This window comes from Sciurus vulgaris, assembly GCF_902686455.1.
Source record: "Sciurus vulgaris genome assembly, chromosome: 8".
In the NCBI taxonomy this organism is placed as follows: domain Eukaryota; kingdom Metazoa; phylum Chordata; class Mammalia; order Rodentia; family Sciuridae; genus Sciurus; species Sciurus vulgaris.
The window spans coordinates 115,450,395-115,476,305 of NC_136468.1; the positions used below are offsets into that span (position 1 = coordinate 115,450,395).

A 25,911-nucleotide genomic window follows, 5' to 3' on the forward strand; every position below is an offset into this window, starting at 1 on the left:
ACAAAAGGAGGAAATGTCTGCTGATGAGTAGAAGATTTTTATCTACTTCCTACACCTCAACAGTACTTTCCAAACAGACACACATCCAACTCTATGAAGAACACTTCTTTCCAGTCAGGAGAGCAGGTTGTTGTTCTATAACAAATTCTCTGTTTAAAAAAAAAAAAAAAAGGAAAAGGAAAAGAAAAGAAAACATCTTAAAAAGCTGTACTCCCTTCCTGAAGAGAAGTGTTCCCAAATCAGTAAAGGGTTTGTTTCTACCCTACCCCTCTCATGGTTACTGCAGAGACTGACTATCCTGACCAGGAAAATGATTCATGGGCCATCTAGAACTGAATCACTCCCCAGAGCATATGGCCTGGATGTTGCATTGCCTGGGTAAAGGGGACCAAAAAAACCATGGTACAGGCACCTCTCCCTAAGATGAGGGAGGATGCCCAAAATGCCTGTTTGGGGAAAAGCACAGCATTTCCTTTTGTACATCAATCCAAGAACGCCTGGCAAAATCCACTTGTTGGCATAGCACAACTCAGCCTTAAGAACTGAAGATGCAACATCAGCCCAAGAGAGCCAGTCTATAAGGTGTGGGAACAGGTTGGGTGCTGCGCTGGCCAGCTACTAAATCCACTGCATGGAAACAAGTGCTAAGATTGTAAACCTCTCCTAATACCAGAAATATTAGCTTCTGCTCAAAAAGCAAACATGATATTTAACTCTTATATAATTTTGATCTGAAAAATCCCCCAAAATCCTATGTGTTAAAAGTGTGGTCCCCAGGCCATGCGTGGCACTATTGGGAGGTGGTGGAACTTTTCAGAAGTAAAACCTAGTGGGGAGGAACTTAGGTCCCTGGGATAGGCCTCAAAGGGATGGTAGGACTCCAGTGTCCTCCTCTTCCTCTTTTTAGCTCCTGACTAATGAGGTGAGCAGTTCTGTTTCACTACAACTCCTGCCATGAGGTGCTGCCTCTCCACAGGCCCAAAGTCTCAAAGTCAACCAGTCCTGGACTAGAACCTTTAAAACAAGAACCAAAATAAGTCTTTTTTTCCTTATACACTGATTCATCTCCAGTATTTCTTACAGTAATGAATGCTAACAATCCTGTGGTCTCATATCCTATATAGGAGGGAATATAAATTTGGTTAGAAAAATAAACTTTCTGAAAGTCACGCTGTCAAGACATATCAGACGTTTCTAAACCTGTTCACTCTAGAAGCCTATCATTTAAAAGACTTCAAAATATACAAAGATGTTAATTAATCTTAGAATTCTTACAGAAGAAAATGTGAAAAAAAAAAAGCCAAATATTCAACATCAGAAGCATAGGAAAGTCATCCAGGAGCCATATCATAAAATATTATATAAATACTAAAAAAGTTTTTGGGTAATTTTTAATGCAATGGAAGTGTTCCTGACATAAAAATGCAAAACTGGATATACTTTATGATCACCGTATGAAAAAGGCAAAGAAAATAGCTGGAAAGAAAACATTCCGAAAAGTACAAGTGCCAAGCTTTTTTTTCTTTGTCTACTTCTCTACTTTCTAGTTATTCCATAGTTATAATGATTTGGGTTTACTTTCATAATAAGTAAACCATGATCTAACTATGAAATTTTAAAGTTAGAAATTACATTGGCTTGAAGGTCTTAGGACAGGCTTCCAAGAGAAGGCTACATCTGATATAAGAAATCAAAGACAGGGAGAAAAGACATCCCCAGAGGGGCAGCATTTAGTATGGAAACCCAGAGGGCTCTGATTTGGTTCACAAATCACCTACCCACAGTACAAGGAAAACACACGGCCCGCAAGCGCCACCCTTCACCCAGAGTCCACTCCCCTCATCACCTACTGTATTCTTCCAGACTCCTTTCCAAGAAAGCTCTCCAGGCCAATAAGATTAGCAGCATTTTACATGAAATTTACTTGCATGACTTCTGTAGTTTGATCACTTGTAAAGTCAATGGAAGTTTTCATTTAGGTCAAAGTAATGCCCTGGGATATTAGGACATAGAATTCCAGACTAAATGGGCAACAGTGAGCACACCCTTCTGTATACCTAGGTGGGTGGAAATTACCCACTGGGTAGAAACAGCACACAATTCTCTCAGTACTAAATTAGATTCTAAATGCTACTCAAGCACATCTCAAAAGCCAATTCTCCCATTTGAAGCAAATTCACAACAGGGAGAAGGGAGGTCTTATTCCTTTCTTCTAAAGCAAAGAAACAGTGGGAAGGGGTCAAAGATGGATGCAGAAGAAAGCTTGTTGAAGCAAGAGCAAACAGACACACTGAAGGAGAAAGTTAAAGCTGAAGCAGGAGAATGAATACAAAATTGATGCTGAGGTTGAGGTTTGAACCACTGGAACAATTGGAAAGAACCTGGTAGACCTGACAGAGTCAAGACTTGTACTATGGCATTTCCCCAGGGACCTGTTTGTACCAACTAGTTTCTACTTCCTACAGTTTCCACCACTTCCCGGTGGTCCATTCAGTTATAAATCCCTAGGTGATCAATACATTAATGAGGTCAGAGCCTCAAGATTTAATCACATCCCCAAAGTCCCACCTCTGAACATTACTGCACTGGGGACTAAGCCTTCAATACTTGAGTCTTTGGGGGACACTTCACATTCAGACTATAACAGGGGCAAGATAATCCACTGACAGTCCACCGAGATGGGCCAATGTAAGCACCTGTGGAATTCTGAAAGGCAATGAGGGAAAGAAGATAAGTTAGCTGATTTTAAAACCTCTGCACAAAATGTCTCTTCTCCCAAGAATTTTTAATTGCTTAAAAAGCTGTTCTCCTTATAAGATCTCTAGGAATGGGGTGGCAAATATTTCCCCTTTTCCATCTTAAATTAAATGACTGTTCTTATCAGAAAGCAGATGACATATTAAAAACAGCAGTTAACATTTACTACACATGCACTCTTTGTCAGAGCTACACATTCACGGACTCTCTAAACTTGGATATCTTCTGCAAGACAGACAAGATTTTTCCAGTGTTACAAATGAAGTCCAAAGAAAAGCTAGGTGACTAATGTCTCCAAAGAGAAACTGCTGAAACCAGGTCTTTGTGGCTCTAAAGTTGCCCTTTTCCTTCCACATTACACCACCTCCAAACACTGGGCAAGCAATGCAGCCCAAACTTCTTCCTACAGAAAGAGTCTGATCTCCAGGTCTCTGGTCCATAGCACTCACAGAAGTAAGTGATAAGGCTGAAAATACAGTGCTGCTCTCCCAAGAGAACTGCCAGTAGCTTTGTCATTAAAACCAGAGAGGTGATGGAACACCATGAAAATGAGGTAGGATTTCCTAGACCATACCCTTGAACCCACAGGAAAAAAATCATACACTCTGCTGGTTACAAATTACAAATAAGGCTCAAATACTTTAGGAAGGCAGACAAGCAAAATCTATCCTCGAACTCTTCTAATCAAAGTCGGGTTGGTGCTTTGTGTCTGGGTTTCAATGTTGCTACAGCAAAAATGACAAATGCTTGACAACATAATTGCAAGTGTCAATCTTCCTAAAATAAATTACACTTGGAAACACGTAGGGAGTAAAAGTATAGGCACATGAGTTAATTATATCTCATAACCTCATTCCCAATATATGTGTTACCCTAGCAGGAGGCATTGTTAGGAAGGAACTGCAGTTCATCTGTTGTAGAGGCTATTTTTAAATTTTGGATTCATGGATTTTGTTTTTCAAAAATGAGGCATTTGGGGTACATTTTTCAGTGCAGTTATAGCAGAATTTTACTGGGGTTACATTTTCATTTCTACTTTTACAGCTCCTGGGAGGAGTTACCAGTAAAAACGAACTGTTGTAAGAGGTCTGCTTCCCAAAGTGAGGGAAACAGAAAACTGTCCTAGAGAATCATGCTATCTTCCTATGACACAGATCCAGAGATGACCGGATTAAGCTCAAAACTCCAATTCATTGACTAAAAAACAAATTATATTTAGAGTACAGATCTATTTGGTTTTGTTTTAAATATTTACCTGAAAGAAACCAATGAGACAAACTGGGGGTCAAAAGTAAATACTCTCAACTCTACCAGAAGTCCCCACTCTGACTTTAATCCCAACAACCTACTACCACACACACCACAACTGCTAACCTCATACATAATGATATAAGGAGCCCTGCCCCCATTGCTGGACTCCTTTCTCCACTACTCTGAACACATACACACATACACATGCATGCACACACTCTCACTCCCTCATACCCTTCCTAGGCCTACAACCGGGAATCATTTCCTTCCAGATCCTGGGGCACAGTAACCAGAGTACTCTCAGATTTGTCATGTTCAATATAATAGGCTGTGCACTGCACAACGCAGGAGTGTCATTTACACAGACTATGCTATGATAGGCATGTCCTGGAAAAGACAAGAAATCTCAAATGCTGACAAGGATGTAAAGACATACTCTCAAATGTTGTTAGTAGAATTTTTAATTAGTATATCTTTTATGTAAAAAAAAAAAAAATACAAAGTTACTTCAAAAAACTAGAAATAGAACTGACATACAATCCAGTAATTCCACTATTGGGTATGTACATATCAAAAATGAATGGAACCAGTATGTAGAAGTAGTATCCACTGTCGCTTGTTTTAGCACAACAGTGTTCACAAGAGCCAAGAGATGGAATCAACCTAGGTGTCCATCAATGAATGAGTAGATTAAGAATATGGTATATATCCCAGTGAAGTATTATTTGGCCATAAAAAGCACAAAATTTTGTAATTTGAAGCTACATGGATGGAACTGGAGGACATTTCGTTAAGTTAAATAAAACACGCAGAGAAAGGCAAAAGTCATCTTCTCACATTCATGTGGATGCTAAAAAAGTGACCTAACGGAAGAGTGAAACAGTGATTACCAGAGCTTAGGGAGTGTGCAGGAGAGCAGTACAAAGACAGGAGGACTAATGGGTGCACTGGATAGGAGGAATAATGTTCCGTAGAACAACAGGTTGTTAACTGTGGTTGAAACAACTACTTGTATACTTCGAAGCGTCTTGCAGGAAGGATTTTGACTATCATCAACAAAAAGAAAAGATAAATTCTGAGGTGACAGGTATGGCAGTTAGCCTGATCTGATCATTAAAATACTTGTATTAAGACATCACATTGTGCCCCATTAATATGTACAATTATTATGTGTCTGTTGAAAATAAAAACTATATATATTTCTAAAAAATATGTGATATCCCGCACCTCCCTAAGGTAGCACCTGGTTGAGGGCAAGGTTGTGGCATCAGACAGGCTTTCAGGGCTCTGAAGAGCACGGTGAACTCAGCATTATTGGAATGCGTTCCTTAGGCCGACAGGTCGCTTAAGGGATTTTTGATTAGGCAAATAATGGATTGGAGAAGGGTTTCACAGATGCAGAGGGAGAGCAGCCTGGACTGAGGTAAAGGAGAAAAGGAAAGCCTGGGAGAGGCATGTGATAACCCCAGCCTTCTAGAAACTGTAATATTAGAAAGGGTCAGCAGGACTCAGGAACTGCAGCAAAGGCAGGGATGTTGGGGCTGGAATGTCCCTGGTTTCTGGAATAGCACCCTGGGTGGGTGGCAATACCATTAGCTGAGAAAGAAACCATCAGGGGGATCCCTCGGGGGAAGAAGGGTTCTGTTTCAAGGAGCAGTGTCTGAGAGGCTGCTAGGTCTCCCTGGTGGAGATACCTATTAGGCAAGTGAATCCATAGTGGCTGGAGCCCAACAGGGAATTCTTGGGATAGAAATGCATAAATACTGTCCTTTAAAATTTAGATGTGGATGAGATGCCTAAGGATCCCTAACATAATGGAAGAGAAGGAAATCCTCAACCGAGCACAGAAGACTGCCATATCTGAGGCTCAAATGAGGGTCTGGGAGCAGAAAGAAGGCACCAAGTGAAGAGGCATGAAGGAGGGGACATCCTGCCACATCTTCTAAAGCAGAAAGTCAAGTGAAAGCGATAGCACAGTACCGGTGATGAGTTCTGCTCCCTCTAATGTTGAAGTTTGAACACTAGAGAAGCACGCCAAAGCAAGTATATTAAGCAAGTTTTATTTAAAGGTAATAAAACAGACTTCTCCTGGGAGGGAGAAGGGGGTCATGGCTGATATTCTAGAGTCCCAAGAACTGAGCACACCCTACATTTTTTATAGGTTAAAGTTCCTTTTGTTCTCCAGTTCTCTCCCACTTTATCTCTCCTTCCTGAGGATCTTCCTAAAGAGGTGCTGTTTCCAAAATCAACCATTTCATTGGAATGTGCCTCTAAACCAAAAGAAAAATCCATCTGAGTCTTAAGTCACATAGATAAATATATTTTCAAAAAAAAAGAAACAGTCTTAAAATAAAATTACCAATCTGCCCGCAGACTTTGGAGAAGTTACAGAAAGAAAGGGAATTAAAGAAAAATTTGGGAGCTGGGAATGGAAGGCAGGAGGGGACAAGGAAGGGAGCTTTGAATGAACAGGCTACTGCTACTGGGCTTGCATGTTCTACTTGCCAGCAAAAGCCTCTGGAATGATACAGTTCCAAAGTTAAGATGATGACTTAGGACAGTCATTAACCTCCATTGTCTTCAGTTTCCCCAACAAATAAAAACTGGAGAGAACAGTTCCTGCCACCTCTACTTGCTGCACAAATGACCTTTGGTAAGTCAAGTAACTTCTCAGCCTCAGTTTGCCCATCTGCAAAATGAGTGACCATATTTATTTTAGAGTTATTATAAGGAACGCAGGTAAGGTGAAAACCTAGAACAGTGTCCCATATATTTTTAGTGCTAGATAAGATCCAGGTCTTAGTAGTGGTGATGCCATTTTGGTCCAGGGTGTTGTTCTAGAGGTCCTTTTGCTAAAAATGAAGTGTAAAAAGTACCTTACGTATGGGCTCTTCCTCATTTCCCTGCTCTGTGCCTCATTATTTTTTAATATAACAGTAGTGGTCAATTATTTTCTACACAAGCAGCATACCCCTGGCTAAGAACACAATTCCCATGGTTAAGTTTTAAAGCAAACCAAAATTTGCTCACATAAATTCTGTTTGCAAAGGACTTTCAAGGACTAAAATATTATAAAGACTGCTTGTACTGGATTCACTTCAATGAACTCTACTAATAAACCAAAAACAGTAAATAAATATAAATTAATAACACGAAACAGCCTATAAAAAAGAACTCAACTGTTTGTTATCTTTTATGTTCATTCTCAGATGTCACCTGGTACACTGTCCCTTCCTCATATTGTACATGGATTTGCATACCAGGAGTACTCTGCTCACTTCTGCAGGGGGACCAAGTACTTAGTTTAGGAATCAGAAAACTACTGTGCTCACCATGGCCTCTGCAAGCTATTTCTGGAGATGTCCTCCTAAACCCCTTTTGAGATCTTCCTTGAACACACAAAAGACTGAATAACCAGTGTGGGCCCCTGACTTCAGGCTATCAGCAAGCTGGGAGGCAGTGAGCAGCTGGTGCTCAGTCCAGTGGGAGACAATAATTTGCATTAGGCTTCAAAGGCCGCAAAGACCACTCCAAGGCCACAATGAGCGATGCTGGTTCCTGAGCCATCTTCCAGCTCACAGACCTAATCATCCACATCTGGTTTCCATGAGCCTAAATTCCCATCTTATGAATCCACATCCTATTTACAATAAAGACACATCACTTAGGGTGACATGATTGAATCTCTCAGTGCCTAACAAACAATGTCTAACACATGAGACATCAGCAAGAACTTTCCCCAGCCTAAACCATGATGCAACCTCACAGAAGAAAATGCTATGATTAACCAGGTATGGAGGTACAAGCCTGTGGTCCCAGTTACTCAGGAAGCTGAAGCTGGAGGATCTCTTGAACTAAGATCAAGGCCAGCCTGGACTTAAAAACAAACAAACAAAAATCTCCACATGCTAATAAAAAAGTTTCTATGTCTGGTTCTAACTGAACTGAATCACTGGTTTCATTTTCAACTGGAAAATACTGATCCTTCAGGAACCATCCAAATACCATCCCCACCCAAAACAAATGTACCATTGGGAAATAACAGTAGAGAGGAAGATGAGAGTCAACGACTACTGCCCAGCCACAATGAAACAAAACCACACACACGTTCTAGGAGAGGCATTTTGAATGTGGACTTCTTTGCATTTCATAAGGAACTACTGCAACCGACCATATGACTACAAGGACAGGACCAAGCTTCAAAGAATAGCAGAACAGAAAAGCCAAAAGGACCTAGGATGACACTGAGCTACTGAACAAGTCAAGCTTAGAGTAACTCCACACTTCTTATCAAACCAGGTAATAATCATCCTCAAACTTTATTACACCATTTGAATTGAGTTTTCAATTACTTGAGGCCAAAAGCATTTTAATTAGTAGACAGCCTAATAAGCACTCCACAAAGCATTGTAAACAGAGACACACAAGAACATGCCTAAGAGAATGGAATGGTAGCTGCCAGGGGTTATGGGGAGATTTAGTTAAAAGGCACAGAATTTGTTATGTGAGACAAATGAGTTGTGGAGATCTATTGTACAGCCAAGTGCCTACAGTTAGCAATACTATTTTGTAGACTTACAAAATTTCCTTAAAAAGCCACAAAAACAATAACAATAGCCAGGTACGGTGGTACAAGCCTGTAATCCCAGTTGCTCGGGAGGCTGAGGACTACAAATTCAAGGCCAGCTACAGCAAATCAGCAAGACCCTATCTCAAAATAAAATTTTTAAAAAGGGGCTGGGCATGTAGTTCAGTGATAGAGTACTTGCCTAGCATGGGTGAAGCCTTGGGTTTAAACCCCACTACCACAAAATAATAATAATAATAAATAAGAGAGAAGGTAGAAATTTTTGTAATAGATTTACAGCATAGATGGTTTCATGAGTGCACAGTCATCACCAAACTCATCAAGTTGACTACATTATTTACATAAATGTTATGTTTTATATGTCAAAAAATTGAATAAAGGGGCTGGGGTTATGGTTCAGTGGTAGAGATCTTGCTTGTTGTGAGGCACTGGGTTTGATCCTCAGCACCACATAAAAATAAACAAATCAAAGATATTGTGTCCATCTACAACTAAAAAAAATTTTTTTAACTTTATAAAAAAGAAAGTTAAAGTTTTAGAAAAAGAAAATCTTTCCAATTTTTTTGTTTACTTTAAACTTCATCCAGACAACTAAATGAAAGCTCAAATAAGTAACATGTATGTTTCACAACTGCTATCTTGCTTACATGTGAACACTGCACAGACAACAGATATTGTGATAATACGTGAGGAGGTCCTGCCACCAGAAATGCTCTGGTAATACCAATTTTCAACCACCTCAGTTCAGCCTCCCAAGAGCCCTGGTACAAGGCCGCATGAATAGGCCAGTGCTGGGGAGCCCTTCATCTGTTGTATTCACCCATCCATCTTTCCACACTCATGCCTCAGCTTCCTGGGGCCAAAGATTCCCAAAGACAGAGCAAGAACTTCAGAGTACAGCCTAAAATATATTTCAGCTAATAGGATGACACTGAACCCTGGAATCATTAGTAAAGCTGGCTAACCAAGAAAGAACTATTTTAGTGTTGAGATCTTTTAAGCAATAATAATGCAGGCTCACTACAATAAACAGAGGAAAAGACAGTGTTCAAGATACAAAACAGCTAGTCTCAATGAAAGTGTTACGCTCTTTTAAGGTTCCTCTGAAACATAACTACATTAATTATATTTGTGCTCAAACTTCATAAACAACTTAGCCAGGTAAATAATTGCCAGGTGGATATTAAAGGATTTCTTTAACCTGGGTCCCTTCTCCTCTGCAACAATAGTTTCAATTACTACCAAAAAAAAAAAAAAAAAAAAAAAAAGAACTATACACATAACCAAATTCTAATCAAAAGATTTGGAGCCAAAAATGTTTCTGATTCTAGTCATGACAATTATGACTAAATGAATCCACCCCCACTCTTGGCAGCCTCCCTCAACACATCACTACGTTATGCTGACACTTGGAAAGGGACCAAGAGTCTGTCCTTCTTGTCTTATGGGAGAAGTATGACTTGTCCACCAGCAAGCCTTGGAGAGCAGCCACTGTCCCCAGTGCTGACTGTGCCACTGGCAGACCCACGAGCCAGGTGGACGGACTCGCACTCCTAGCTATGGTGATCAGAGCCCAGCTGTTCTGATTTTGAAGACTCATTTCTTTTATGCCAGCAAGTGTTCAAAACCTAAAGTGCATCAATTAACCTGTGGTCTCAATTTGTCCAAAGTTCCCATTATGAGCCAAAGCCTCTGCATACATTTGCAATGGATCTTTTGTGTAATTCAGAAAGTAAAAGGTGAATCTCAGACTTCCGCTGTAATGACTAGCCATTAATAAAAGAACCAGACTTTACACTGTCTTTCTACTGAGAACTCAGAGCACAAAATAGAGCTGGGGATGTAGTTCAGCGGTAAAGCCTTGCCTAGCATGTGTGAGGACCTGGATTTCATCTCTAGCACTGCAAAAAAAAGAAACAAATTCAAAGTATGAACAGACCTATGTACTATGTTAATTAATCCTTCTCCACCCTGCCTTCTGTCCCAGGATTAAGGGCAGTGAATTGTGACAGCATTCACTCATTCACTCACTGCCCATTTCCACAAGGCTTTGGACTGCACAGTGCCCCATGGAATAAAATCACAATGTTGTAATAGAGTGGAAAAACCTTAACCAACAGTAACTTAGTGACAGTATCTGCTTCGAGCAATAACTTTATCAGACTATGCTTATCCCTGCAAAAAGGACTATATCTTAATCCAAGGAACTTGTGAAAATATTACCTTACATGGCTTTTAAAAGGGACTCTGCAGACACAATTAAGGATCCTGAGATGGGGAGATTATCCTGGTTCATTATACAGGCCCAAATATAATCACAAGAGTCTTTTTAAGTGACAGAAGGCCATAAAAGTGTTAGAGAAATATGAAGATGGTACATTGTTGGTTTTGAAGATGGAATGAAGGTACTACCAGTCAGGGAACGTAGGTAGTCTCTAAATGCTGAAAAATGAAAGGAAAAGCATTAACCCTTGGAACTTCCAGAAAGAACACAGATTTTCTGATATCTTAAATTTAATCCAGTAAGACCAATATAGAAGTGCAATTTGTATTGAGTTAAACCACTAAGTTTGTAGTAATTGCTTATAGCAGCAATAGGAAACTTACATAGACTTCACACAAGTTCTTTTCTCAGCACAGCATCCTCCCTGTCTGTTCTCCCAAAGGCTTATAACTACTCAGTCTGCCCATGGCCTCACCTCACTTCCATATGACCTCCTTTTTTTTTTTTTTTTTTTTTTTTTTTTTTTAACCAACATGCCCTATTCATTTTCCAATCCATCAATCCTCTTCTAATTTCACACACTCAAATCAATGGCCCTAAATCATCCATCTTAATAAATCCCTAGATTTCTCTTACTCCTGACACTGCCACGTCCACCAACCAGTCTCCAGGTTCCTACTTCGCTGTTCCTATGCCACTAAGAGCTCTGAACCTCACCATGGATGCTCTGAGAGGCACAAACACAGCCTCCCAGCAGCCCTCACCACAACTGTCTCAGCATGGAAACTGAGATCATCCCCAGTTGACCTCCAGGGCTTACTGTCCAAAGGGCCTAGGATACCAGTGTCATCCCCATTTCTTTCCACTGGACCTCAAGTATATCTGCATCTTCCCTCTTTCACCTCATTTCTATCCTCTAACCCTTTTCCTCTTTTCAGAAGCTGACATCGACATCCATGCTCCTAATCTCATCCCTCCACATTTGCCAAAACATGCTGGACTAGCAGGCCCTCCAGGAGCTTAAGGTCTAAAGAACTGACAGACAACAGGTCATTAAAATACCTAAGCTAAGAGGACCTGGCAGTAGCTTGTCCAAATTAGGAACCTCATACCTGAGGGGCCAACTAGAGTGGCTTTCATAGACATCACCTGGAGGTCTTTTAGAATGATGCAAGTTAAAATGGTGAAGTCAGAGGAAAGGGGAAACAGAGAAAGTAAGGTGCCTTCAGAGACCCACAGTAAGCAGTTTAGTCTGGCTGGGGCTGGGTGAAGGTTCTTTATTCTCATCTGCACACCAGAAGTAATTTGCATCTGTTAAAAAATAAAGATGCCTTGGGGTCTGCCCACACCTGGAGACTGTGATGCAATTAGGCTGGGCTGGGGCCCAGGTTCAGGCTCAAAGCTTCCCAGGCCATTCTAATGTGTAGCCCAAGGTCCCCGGGAAACAAAGACTTACTAAGGGACACTCCTCCATGAAAGGACTCAATTTACACTTGCTTCCCAATTCTCTGTACAAAACATGAAAGTGTGGCCTGTAATTAAGGGTTGAGATTAAATAAAATTCATAACTTCAAAAATTTTTTTTCTTATGCCTGACAGAATTCATTTTGATATATCAATTTTCAGATTTTTAATTCACATGGGTCCATTTTTCTAACTGGCCTGACAACAAAGACCCTTGTCAAGGTATTGGTCAAGCAGTAGCACTATTCTCCCCTTTACAATCATCACTCTCCTTTACAAAGAAAGACACATCTATCAGCCATTCCTAACCTTTCCAGGAAATGTGCTGGTCTAGAACTGAGAACTGTCCAGGGTACCAATCTAAATCCACTATAAATACTGGTATCAATGCTATTAATGAGAAATTATTCTGACATTTGTCAAAATGGTAGGAAAGACTTTATTCAAGACTACTGTAATAGGATTCAACTCTACTGTAACAAGGGATAGAGTCTGAGCTCAACTCCAAATACAAGAACCACAGGGCAAGGAGCAGAATGAGGACTCACTAGATGGAAAAGGATTAAGATAAACATCAAGAATGGGAGATGGGAGTCTTTTCCACGGTGATCAGATATCAAAGGTAAGAAGATGAGTTAGGATTCTTCCTAAAACTGTGTTCACTAAAGACGGACACAGAAGGCCAATGTGGAAATCTAACTGAGAAGAAGGCTCAGAAGATCCTAGGTCAAGTTTGGTAAAGAAGAGAATGTTTGTCAGGACATAGCTGGTGTTTCAAAGTGGTTTCAAATTTAAATTGAAAGATGACCTAATCAGAAATTACTATGTGATCACATTACTCAAAAATTCAGCATGAAACTTTTTCCCTTCCATCAGTGATATAAGTTCTAAATAAAATAAATATCCCCATCCACTTCACTTAGAAATTTATTTCCAGTAAACTTCACTGTTTATGTTTAGTAATATTCAACCTGTAACATATTTATAGTTTCAAATATATGACAATTACAACTCTATAGTCATTTTTAACTTCTTAGAGATATATCTGAAGAAATATTTTAAAAATCAACTCAGAAAATTTTGTTACAAAAATGATGATCAAAAATAGATTCTCAAAGATAAATATATATTTCATTGGGATAAAATTAAAGAGAATACTATTACATTCCCAACTACAGAAGATTATGAACATAACTTTTAAAGGAATGATAATCAGTATCTGAGACAGCATGAAAAAATAAAAAGTTAGAAAGCAGACATGAAGGACAGGGAAATATAATTTTATTCAAAGTTTCATATACCTTTCCAAGGTGCTGAGGTTATAGCTCAGTTGCTAGCATGCACAAGGCCCTAGGTTCGACTCCCGAGCACCAGTACCAAAAAAATAAAAGAGAGAGAGAGCCTCATATACCTGTCCAGACCAGTTATTCTAAGCCAGATACTCTCCCAGGTCTGTCGCTCCCAAATTTTGGGGAAATCTGTAAATCTTTAAAGTTGACATAAATTCATCCACAAATGAAAATTATCTGTGTGCTGTTAGCGCGTCAATACAAAAAATTGAGAAGATATTTTGCAAATCTTTAATTTGAGGAACATTCCAGTGTCTATTGATAAGATAATGAAAACCACATCAGCCTAACTATCCTAATTACCAGACCACCTGAGATCACAAGATTAATGTCATCCCTATATACCTTCCCATACTCTCACCAAGTTTCCTTTTAAAAAAGGGACCCCCAAAATGCATTTCTCATTCACCAGATTGCACACATTCTCCCTTGAATGTGTTTTCTTTGCTTTCCTAAATTAATTATCTGTGCTGCTACTGACAAACGCTGAAGTTCTTCTGTCATGTACCTCAAGGACTTAAACCTCTAGAACTTTCTGCAAAGGTAATCTCTTCAACACACACACACACACACACACACACACACACACACACTCACACACCTATCCTCAGTCCAGGTGCCCCTTTCTGCTAACTCTTCTGGTGGCAGAATCAAATTACAAATGATATTTAGATTCCACTGAATACTTTAAGAGGGATGCCATAGTTTAATTTTAAACAGTTTTTTTCACAATACATGAGGAATTAAATCATTGCACCTTTTAAAGTCAATAATTTAGAAAAGGATTATATGTTCAACTTAAAACTATGTGAGAATGTCATTTTTGAAAACTCAAGAGAGCATACAAACAAAAATTTTTAACAATCTCTGAGCTAAAGAAAATGGTTCCAAAGGAAAAAGGTTAAAAAAAAAAAAAACAAAGAAGAAAAAAAAGAAAGGGAAAGGAAGATGGTGGAGGGACAGAAAGGAAGAAAAAGAGAAGGCAGATTTTTGAAAAGATTCTAAAGTTCGTGGAAGTGTTTGGAATTTATCTTGAGGGTAACAGAGAAAGTCAGAGGTTTTCTTTCTTATCTAAGGGATGCTGTGGTTTTAGAACCCTTACGACCATCAGGATCCACACCTTTCTTTTCTGTCCATCTAAAGGAAGGAGGAACCAGGAACTAGAACTTTCTGCAAAGGTAATCTCTTCAAAACACACACACACACGCCCTCTCTCTCTCTCCCCACTCACCACAATGGCTTAAGGCCTGCTCTTCCTCTCTTTATAACACCAAATTATAACTCTTCTGATGATACTAAACACTTCTCAAAACACCAAGAGACTGAGCCCAGTTAAAGAGCTTTACTCTTTTTTATTCCCAGTTAATTAAATGTCAACATGGTACTGCCTTCTGCTCAGCTATCAAATGGAATCCTAAGGGGAGAGAAGACTAGTTTCTACCCTTTTATTGTCTTAATCCATGGCAGAAATTAAGAGCCACTGATGATGGTAATCATAATCTTTCTTTCCCCTGCTAAGGGCATTTATGACCAAGTTTATTAATCTAATCACTGGCATTCTAAAAAACATAAGCACAATTTTTTTAAACAAAAGCATTAATAGAACTCTCCCTTTTTGTAGATGTGTAGTCTCCATCCTTGCAGGGGCACAGAATATTGCTAGGGAATGACTGACAATGCTCACAATCTCTTAATCCAAACTATGGCAAAAGTTAAAGTGAGTGATTTTGTAAAGAGTTTCCATCAATGTTGAGGTATTTCTCTTTCTAAAGGTAAATCAATTGAATGAGAGTCTTAGACTCCCTGCCAATATGCAAAGAAGTGATATTTTGTAAATACTTGATCATGCTGACATACAAACATGAGACCTAACTACCATTTAGATATCCGCGTGCTTCCAGCAAGACATTGGTCAATTTCAAACCTCATTTTATGTTATCTCTTCCTTCTTGTCAGAAGACATTGTTTTCTTGTCAAAAACTGAAGTGTATAATTGTGCTTCCTGAAATTGTGTGTCTGTGTGTGTGTGTGTGTGTGTGTGTGTGTGTGTGTGCATGTGTACCCACTGCCCCTGTGTCTTCGCTAAGCCCTTGGCTCTTTAAACCCAACAAGGGAAGTCATCATTTCCTCCATTACCAAATACAAGGACCTCTGGAGGGCTCCTTTTCAACTCTTTCAGTTTCTGAATGGAAACAACTCCCTATTTTAGAAAACTACTAAACTCTGACTCCCATTTGTTGGATCTCTTCTCACCAAAGGCACACAAACGCCTCAAAACCAGGATATAAAATTGAATTCTGACTCCTTAAGGATATCACTGTTCAAGTCAAAATCTCAAATGTCTCAAAAGGAGGTCTCTGTATTTGAGTCTGCTCTGCTCAACATTTTTATTAATCAGTTGGATAAAACTAATAATGGTCTGAAAATCAAATCTATATATGGTACAAAATAAGGATACTGGATTTTGAAAAGAGTATGTAGAGAAACTGTGATAGACTTAAAAAGACAAGATGGATAAAGTATTGTGAAATAGAATAAATGTGTAATCCTCAATTTAGTTTTTTTTTTAATAGCTCCATAATTGTTGTAAGTAATAACACATGTTAAAAAGACTGAAGTCTCATGAAAACTCAGTGTGAATCTCTTGACTACCAGGCTGTAGGTGAGGGGTGGGACAACACACAGATATCATCTTAACTGCATGACTACTAGGTACAAACAAGACTTATGACAATGTGATCAGACCACATTTAAAGCACAGAGTGTCCTTACTGTTCAAATAAGTGTCAGTGGGAAAGAAATGAGAGACAAAGTCTTCATGACAAAATTAACTTACCAACCAAGTACATTTACCGTTCCTTCTAAAACAGATCACCAACACCCCCACTTAACACTAGTAACTATATGATCAATCTCTGCTCACAGGGTCATAGGAGAGTACCACACAGGTGGACAGCAAAATAACCTTCCAGTCTTATGAAGATAAAGCCTCATCATGAGGTCAGTGAAAGGGATAAAGAATATTGCACACAAGCCATTTATTAATGACCCAATAGTAGTCCAAAGGAGACTGATATAAACGAAAAGGACTAAGATAATATGAAGATTGGAGTGGGATAGAAGATTGACAACTAGAGCAAATAACTCAGGATATATCATGATAATGCCATGGAAGTCAATTGAAGACTCTTGTATTATGCATAATTTTGTCAGCAAAATGACACTCTGCCCCCCCCCCCCAATTGACTATAATGATCACAGGATGAAATAAATTATTTTTATAATGTGAGCTTTTTTTTTTTTTTCAAAATTAAGTCCCAATCAAACGTTTTTCCCCATTATTAACCAGGACATTTTGAAACTTGGTTCAAGTGGATTCACTCTGAGGCAACTTTTTCTAGGTCCAATTCTTTTCAGACAGTGAGGATTCCTCACTCACTGCCCAGTTTAGAATTTTCAAACTGCAGGTTTGAGGAAGGTGAGATGATTTGAAATCACATCTTGGGAGAAATGACAGAAGGAAATGAATCCTGGACAAGAGCATACTTATTGGGGACTATAACAGTTATGCTCAAAAGCTGAAGGGCTGTCATTGTGATCCTTTTGAAAAGGCCAAGAGTACAGAAGTAGGATCAGGTAGAAATGATGCTGGCCTTTCCCCAAAGTTGATGCTTTATCTTGAAAGAATGAATTTCCCTCTAGAGGTGTTCAAAAAAAGATTAGATCTGGAGTACAGGCATACCTGGTTTTATGGTACTTTGCCTTACTGTGCTTTGTAGATATTCTTTTTGTTTTTCAACAGTTCATGTAACTGTTAGCATTTTTAGCAGTATTTTATGGCTGAGATATTAAGTTAGCTTTCTGTCACTATAACGAACACCTGAAATAAATCAACTTAAAAGCAGAATGGTTTTTTAGGGCTCCTGGCTTCAGAGGTTTTAGTACATGATCACTTGGCAGTGTTTGTTTATATGGCGGCATAATACTATGTGGCAGAAGCACATGATAGAGAAGACTTGTGTACCTCACAGTGGCTGGGAAGCAAAAAGAGAGGAGGAGACTGATGTTCAAGGCCATAACCCTGGTGACCTGACTTCCTTTCACTAGGCCCTCCCTCTTCAAGGTTCCAGCACCTCCCAATAGAATCAAGCTGAGAACACATTCTCACCCCTAGCTGCTTACCTGGTGGAAAGTAAATTCCATCATATTTTGAAAGTAATGGATACTGGGAAGGGAAGGAATTAACTGTTCAGAGTAAGTAGGTAGAACAGGAGGGGAAGTGGGATGGAATTTTAAGCATGGTGGTCAAGTTGGCCTCATGTACAGGGTGATATCTGAGAGGTTTCATCAAGAAGACATGACAAAAGTGAGTTACAGTTGGTTGCGGTGGCGTACACCTATAATCCCAGTGGCTCAAAAGGCTGAGGCAGGAGGATCGTGAGTTCAAAGACACCCTCAGCAAAAGTAAGGCACTAAGAAACTCAGCAAGACCCTGTCTCTAAATAAAATACAAAATAGGGCTGGGGACGTGGCTCAGTGGTCAAGTACCCCTGAGTCCAATCCCTGGTATCACCCCCCAAAAGTGAGACTAGATAAACAAGGGGCCATTACCCTGATCCTGTCCTTGTTATGTCTTTCTGGAGCCACTTTCAGGTTAGCCTTTATAGTCTGAACAGCCAAATGAAAGCAAAGGCTAAGTAGAGCCCAGCTCTGGGAGATGTCTCCCAGACCTCCTCCCACAACCAACACCTGGCCCCAGCTTTGTTCCACTCAGAGTGGAAGTTCTTGCCACCTGGTTTACTGGTTCATTTATTGCTGCCTCTTTCTCATCCATCAGCACCCAGCCTCCCCTGAAATTTCCAGAGATAAATCCCTGTAGTCTTCTTTTTCATTCAAATTGCATGTTGCTCATATTCTAAAAACTCCAAGAGTAGGAGGGTTGAAAGGTTTATTTCAGAAAATTGGCAGCCAGTGGCTGCCACATTTGTTGGAATTCCAGAGCATGAAAAAACATTTGGCAAGAGGCAAAAAAACACCCTTAAACATAACTTGGTTCTAATTTTGAGATTCCCAGGCATCAAAATACACAGGACTGTAGAAAAATACTCAGTAATCCTCTTATTTTTCCTAGTTTCAAAGATAATGTTCACTACCCAACCCTTTCAAGGGCTGTTCTTTTGCAGAATAACTTTGAAGCACAAGACAGCCTCAGTTAAGAGTGTCCAGCTTTGCCAGGGCTGGTGGCACATGCCTAGAACTCCAGTGGCTCAGCAGGCTGAGGCAGGACGATCACAAGTTCAAAGCCAGCCTCAGCAATTTAGTGAGGCTCTAAACAACTTAGCAATACCCTGTCTCAAAATAAATCTATTTTTTAAAAAAGGGGCTGGGGATGTGGTTTAGTGGTAAAGCATCCCTGGGTTTAATTCCTAGTAAACACACACACACACACACAGTGCTTTGGGTTCCAAGGAAAGATCAGAAAGATACTGATATTGGTCCCTTCAATAAAATGAATTCATGCCCTCTGTGAATGGACATAATGAACCTATAGCACTTGCATGGGTAAATGCTATACCAAATAATATGCTGGGGGGGTGTAGAGTATAGCTCAGTGGTAGAGTAAGCACTCTAGCTGGGTTTGATCCCCAGCACCACAGACACACACACACACACACACACACACACACACACAACGTGCATGAACACACACAAATACACAAATAAATAAGCAAATAAAAGTAGTATAATATACATTTCTGGGGATAAATCCCTTCTAACAAAGACTAAATGTATTTCAAAAGTATCAATAAGCTAACCCCTAGAAACTCTGCAGTGACAATGTCTATAAAACAAGACATTGTTGAAAAGCCCCAGGGAGGTACATATGCTTGAGGCCTAATTATTCCCCAGTTTCAACCAAAGTACAATTAGGGTTTTCTCCTCCTCCTCCTCTTCTTTCCTCTTCTTTTTATTTATTTATTTATTTGGTTTCTAAGGTGCTGTTGTGGCCCAGTGAAGGCCCCTAGGAATTACTCCACCAGGAGTAGTAGGAGATAACTTAGTATTCTCACTCTTCACACAAGGACTGTTTGTAGGAGATCTCATCAGCAGAACAAAAACGTTCAAACTTAGAATTTTATGACTCAAAAGAGCTTTAGGTTTTCCTATTTGTGGGAATCACAGCCTGTGGCCAATGTATAGAATCTTCCACATTTGTGACCTAGTCCTGGACTTAAGCAGCTGGCAGAGTAACTGGCGTGGAGGTGAGGGGATGAAATAAAGCCCTCACTACCTATTTGTGTAATTCATAGTAAATTCTGAGTTAAGAGATAAAAAGGTCACTCTAATAATGAGCTCCAAGAAACCTCCCTGGGGGAGGGTGGTGGGGTCAGCTGCCTGTTTCAGCTTAGAACTCTGCCCAGGATGTATGCTTAGGATGAACACACAGCCAGGGTTCCCTGGGACAGTGCTGCTGATGTCTCCCTATCCAGGCACAATTATCAACAGTCAATATCCAATTTCACTCTCCCAAGTGTCATAATTTGAATTCTAAATTATAGGGTCCCTCTATGAAAGGACAACTGAATTTCTAGCAGGGATTTTGCTGCTTTACCTGTAAATTAGGTCACAGACCTCTCCAAATCCACCACTGCCCTGGGGTTACACAATGTGCAAGTTCGTACATGTCCCCATGTGCACAGAGTATGCAGAAGAAGCAGAAAATCCTGGTGAAGACACAGTCTGGAGCCCAATGTCTGGGTTTACAGCTCAAACCCCTCATACTTAACAGCAGGTGAAACTTGGGTCTAGTTATTTAACATCTCCCATTTGAAACAAGGATGAGGATGAAAGAAATTGCTAAAAAGGATTAATGAGTTAACATTTGTAAAGTGCTTAGAACAGGGCCTGGTAGAGGGTAATCTTTCTATTAATATTTGCCAAGTAAAAATAAGTATGCAGTTGTCTAAGAGATAAATAAATTTATACAAAGGAGTAGTGATGCAGGGCAGGAAAGCTCTTTTCAAAACTTCTTAGATCCCCTCCCTACTTAGGGAACCCTCACTGACATAAAACCCCCCATGCCTGATCCTGGATGAAGTCAGCTGGGGACAGGGTTCCAGAGGGTGGAAATGGAACACCCACTGCCAGAGGCCTCCCTTGTTACCAGGTGGTTTATGACACACAACAAGTTTATACATTGAAACCAGCTCAAATAGAACAAAGAAACAAAGACAAATGCCCCAGGTTGTAGCCAGCAGTCAGAAAGAAACCTGAAGCCAACAAATATCCCTCTCAATTGTTCTAAAACACTCAACATGAAGAGAACCTTTTGCTCCCCACACACTCCACAATTGCACATTCATGTATGTAATTCAGGACTTCAAAAGCATCCTTTTCCCCCTTAAAGCATCAAAAATATGCCAAAAACACATTCAGAGCAACCAATTTAAGATGAAAAATCGCAGATATGTCTCATATTAAATTCCATGTGATGAATTATAAAGAAATCTTCTTATCTTAATTCTTCCACCTCCCAGAATAATCGTTGTGTGCAAATAGGCTACCCCACACCATCACACAGACACAGAAATTCTCAAACATCCAGATATACAACTTTATGAAACATCCTCTTAGTCATTTAGGTTTTAGTCTTATGTCACCGTTCTGTTTTTAAGGTCGTTTCAACCTTTCAGAGGGGTTAGAACTCCTTATAAAGATGATACATTCCTATGCAACGAAACAGCTGTTTTGGAAAGAACCAAGTCTCCGAGGCCCTTTAGGATACACACAGACATAAAACCACACAGAAAAAAAGGCCTGGGAGACACGGGTGGCACACATGCAGAGGAAAGGGAAAACCAGATAATTATATTAAGCACCGATTAAAAAAACAAAAAGGATTGCAAATGTAGACACCCATGCATTAAGGTAGACAAACGTCTGTTTTTATGTAAATAGCGGTCTCTGATTCACTTCTCCGTTGTTCTCTATGTTGAGTCACCAAGGACATGTGATTTCTAAGGTTTTAAAATTCTGAACAAATGGAAAGATTTCGAGCAGGGAGGCACTCCATAAAAAAAAAATTAAATACTAAGCAAGGGGGATATCTGGAACAAAAACAGGAAGTTTTGCTATGGCGGAGCCTGGAGCAAGGAAAAACTTTTCCATCAACCTTCCTTTCCAGAAAACTAAGACTTTCCCTCTAACATATTCTAACAATTACTTTTTAATACACGGAAAAAACTAAGTCGTCATTTCCAGCATCACTCAACTATTAAAGGAGAGTTTTACAACTTTCTAAAATAGGACGTAAAAAAAGAAATATGTTAATCATTACCCATTTACATTGACTTCATAATGTAACACAAATTTCTTTCAAAAGAGGCTCAGCAGGGAGTTAAGCAAGCCCTAATTCAGATCCTACACACTGGAATTCCACTGTGGCCCATTTTAAAAGAACCCGCTTAGGCTAGAGGGGTGGCCCCCGTCACAGAATGAAACTTTTCAGGCAGAAGGAGCCGCGATCCCCAAGAGGGTGGTGGTCACCGGGCGCCGCTTCCAACCTCGAGCCGTTCAACAAGTTCCTGGGGCTTCAGGATCAACACACCCACCACCCGGGCTCTCCGTGGAATTTTCTTCTCGCACCTGAAGACTTTGTGCTTCACTTTCAAAAGCACGGATGTTTCCTCCTGCTACTCATCTCGGCTATTTCTCTAGCATTCCGGTGACATTTCCTCCCTACTTCCCCCCTCTCCCGCCCCTGTAGTCCCACCGCAACCCCAAACCGCTCGGCGTCCCGGACTCTCCGCGCCTGCGCTGCTCGCGGGGACCCCCTCCCCTACTCCCACTGATCTCCAGCCCTCCGTAGCAGGGAGGGTGGGCGGACAGGGCACAAAGGTCACTCCCGAGTGCTGCAAACGGGGGCAAGAAGCGAAAGACATAAGCTTTCCTCGAGGGAGTTGGGGATAGGGGACGAGGATAGGAGGGGAAGGACAGGGAGGAGCAGGGAAAGGGACAGGAAAGCTTCCCTGTCACCAGGGTCCCTACACCTTCCAACACCCGGACATATACAGGTCCGTGGGGCTGTAGTTCTCAGCCGCTCGACAATTCGACTCCCCCAGGAAGTCTCCCGGGGAACCGAAGCCTCAGAACTGCGTCCCCCTCTGTCCTAGCATTGTCGGCGCCACAGCAGCGCATCGGAAGGCGCCGGGAGCGGCTCGGCCCCTACCTCCACCAGCAGCCCCAACAGCAGCGCCGCCACCCTCCCGGGCAAGCGGCTCATGGCTCCTCCTCGTCCTCTCCGGGAGCGCCCGGCTGCTGGGTCGCAGGCGGGTCAGGGGCAAGTCCCCAGCGCGATGGGCAGATGGGCTGACTCCTGCCCGGAGCCAGCGCGCGCTGGCTGGGCCCGCGGCAAGCTAGCCGGGAGGTGGGACGCTCGGCACAGCTCTCGCAGCGCTCCGCCCCTGGCCGGCGCGCGCTCCCGACCTGCCCGCACGGCGCGCGTCCGCGGGTACCGGGAATCGGAGGCCGGCGTGGGGCGTGGGGCGCGGCTGCAGGGTGCGGGGCCCGGCGACGCTGAAGTGCGTAAGCCGGGGGTGGGATGAGGGGCCCCACGGACCGACGAGTGTAAGAGAAGCTGCCAGATGTCTTGTCTTTGGGGAACACGGTATAGTGTCACCGCCTGATAGACCGGAAAGGTTTTTAAAAGTGGCAGAGTCTCCGCGGGTGGAGGAGGGGCGGAGGTGGCTGTAGAGGACCCCAATCTCGCTTCCTGGTTTCTTTTCTTTCTTTCTTTTTTCCCCCCGCCTCCTGGTTTCTACCTTTCCTCTCTCTCTTCTTTTCCTGCGTAAGGCAGAGGCCGCGCACCCCGCCCAAGTGTGATGGGGAGGACAAAGGGCTAGGAAGGTTGACTATGGAATAAAGGCTCCCTGCACCTCACTTTTCACTTAAATGTTGATTTTTTTTTTTTTTTCTGCCAGCATCCCTTCCTGTCCTGACTCTGCCACTGGTGACCCCATCTTGAAGTACCCCTTGAAGCCATTATATTTTTTTTCAGAGCACAACTCTGTTGCCACTTTATTTGTAAAGATATTCAATGAACATTTGTAGAAATTTGTAAGATGTATTAAATCCTGAGCTTGAGGTAGAATATGTAGAGGTTGACAAGAAAAAACGTCCCTGTAGTCCAGAGGGAGAAACACTTAACTCTCAGGCTGCTGAGTGCAGAATACAGGATAATAGAGAAGCATAAAGGTCAGGAACTACTACCCATAACTAGAGATGGAAGGAAGAGGATTCATGGAAATAAATGTCTCCTGAGACAAGTACCCATTACCTCACTTTTCCAGTCTTCAATACCTGCAGTCATTTAATGTTCTATAGAAAATGCATCATCAGACCATACCAAGAACTTGCAAGTCAGGCAGAAAAGATGTTAGTAGCATTCATGCTAGGGAACCATCCCACAAGGCTGCCACAGGTCAATGTATTGTAGTGACTTGACTTATTTACAACTCTTATTAGGGCAGAAGTAGTACTGGGAATGTACTTCAGTGGCAGAGCACAGTCTGGGCACGCACAAACTTCTGGGTTGGATCCCCACCACCACATTAAAAAAAAAAAAAAAATTTAAGGTCAGAAGTTAATTTGCAGAAAACAGAAATGTGTTGTATGAAAAAAACCCAGATATTACCACCTATCCCATGGTGATGTAAATGATCAGTGTCCTGGAAAAATTCAGTGAGCCCTGTGGGGGTTAGAACATTAATTTTCTAATTTCTCATTCTCATTCCAAGAATTTCCTTTCCTTTTCATTAGCTTTATGTAAACTGGCTATATATTAAGGAGCATTGTGATCACCTGCTTTCTCCTCTGAAGGAACTTTATAATCCTAGTGGTGAAACAGTGTTCCACTTTATGCTTTGAATATAGCCCTGGCTGCTCTGCCACTGCAACTTATTTTTAAAATGAACATGTTTTTCTCTTCCTCTCTCCCTGCTCCTCCCTAATCTCCCCCACTTCCCTAATCTCAGGGGAAACAGGATCACCTTTGTTCCCCCAGTTTAGGTAGATTTATCTGTCCTTGAGCACATACCCACCATAGGAATGAAGTAATCCAGAATTTGGGGTTGGTACCAGAAGATGTCAGAAATGACTGTCACCCAAATTAACAAATGAATTACAACTCCAACAGAGAACATGTGGTCTTCGAATCACCACTTTAAAAGTACCCTGTTACTATGGCTGGGCAGAATCAATCTCTGGGACAGAAGTCCCCTATGTTTCTCCTTTGCTAGCAAAGCAACAAATCTTTTGCCTTTTTCTCAAAACCGGCCATGTCCCCGTTATTGGATTGGCATTGGGGACAAGGACTGAGCTTTCAGCAACACTGGTTCCTTCATTAATGGGTTCAGATGGAACTTTGATGGGTGTTCACCAGGTGTTTATATGCATATTATGTTCCTATTACATTTTGAACAATATACTAATACCTGATCTAATCCTCTTCCTACATCTGTGTGTTAAGTCAATTTTTCCTCACTGTGACCAAAATACCTCACAAGATCAACTTGGAGGAGCAAAAGATTTATTTTGGTTCATGATTTCAGAGGTCTCAGTTCGTGATTGGACAGCTTCCCTGCTTTAGCCTGAGGTGAGCAGAACATCATGGTGGCAGGGCATGAAGGATGAAAGCTGCCCAGCCCAAGGTATCCCAGAAGTAGAGAGGGAGCAGGAGAAAGAAAGAGTCCTGGAAGGAGATAAACCTTTTCAGGGCATGACCCCAATGACCTACTTCCTCCAAGTAGGTGCCACCTTCCAGTAATCCATTAAGCATCAGTGGATTAATACCCAAATGAGGTCAGAGCTCTCGTAATCCAATCACTTCTCCCAAAGCCCCACCTCTGAACACATGAGACTTTGGATGGTGGGGGTGGGGGATGTGCCAGATACAAACCGAGATCATTCTTTATCTCTACTTAAGAAGATTGTTTTGTGAGCCCAACTTAAAATAATTTGAATAAAAATATTCAGAGTATAAATTTAGAATATCAACTATGCTTTGCCCCCATTCTGATACCCTTCCTTATGTGTTTTCTGTCTAGTCCTAAAGGATATGGTGATTGCTTGGTACTGTTGGAGAGTGGAGTGAGAGTATGGAAATCCAGGCTCTTTTCTTGTGCACAAATTATAAGGGCATCAAGTATCACTGAAAAAGTAACAAAACAAGAGAACAGTATTTACTAGAACAAATTTCAGAGAATGAAATTCTTTGATCA

General features: G+C 41.1%; 1 protein-coding gene across 4 annotated transcripts in view; it reads right to left on the reverse strand.

Annotated features, from left to right (window-relative positions):
- Positions 1 to 23,136, reverse strand: part of VOPP1 (VOPP1 WW domain binding protein) — a 101,407-nt gene extending 78,271 nt beyond the window's left edge. Inside the window, exon 1 of one of the 4 annotated variants that reach the window (XM_079151516.1) lies at positions 22,863 to 23,136. In XM_079151516.1, the coding sequence (XP_079007642.1) occupies positions 22,863 to 22,916 (54 nt within the window). In that variant the 5' untranslated portion in view covers positions 22,917 to 23,136. The other 3 variants (XM_079151519.1, XM_079151518.1, XM_079151517.1) reach the window with 3 other exon arrangements.
- Positions 23,137 to 25,911: the final 2,775 nt, after the last annotated feature.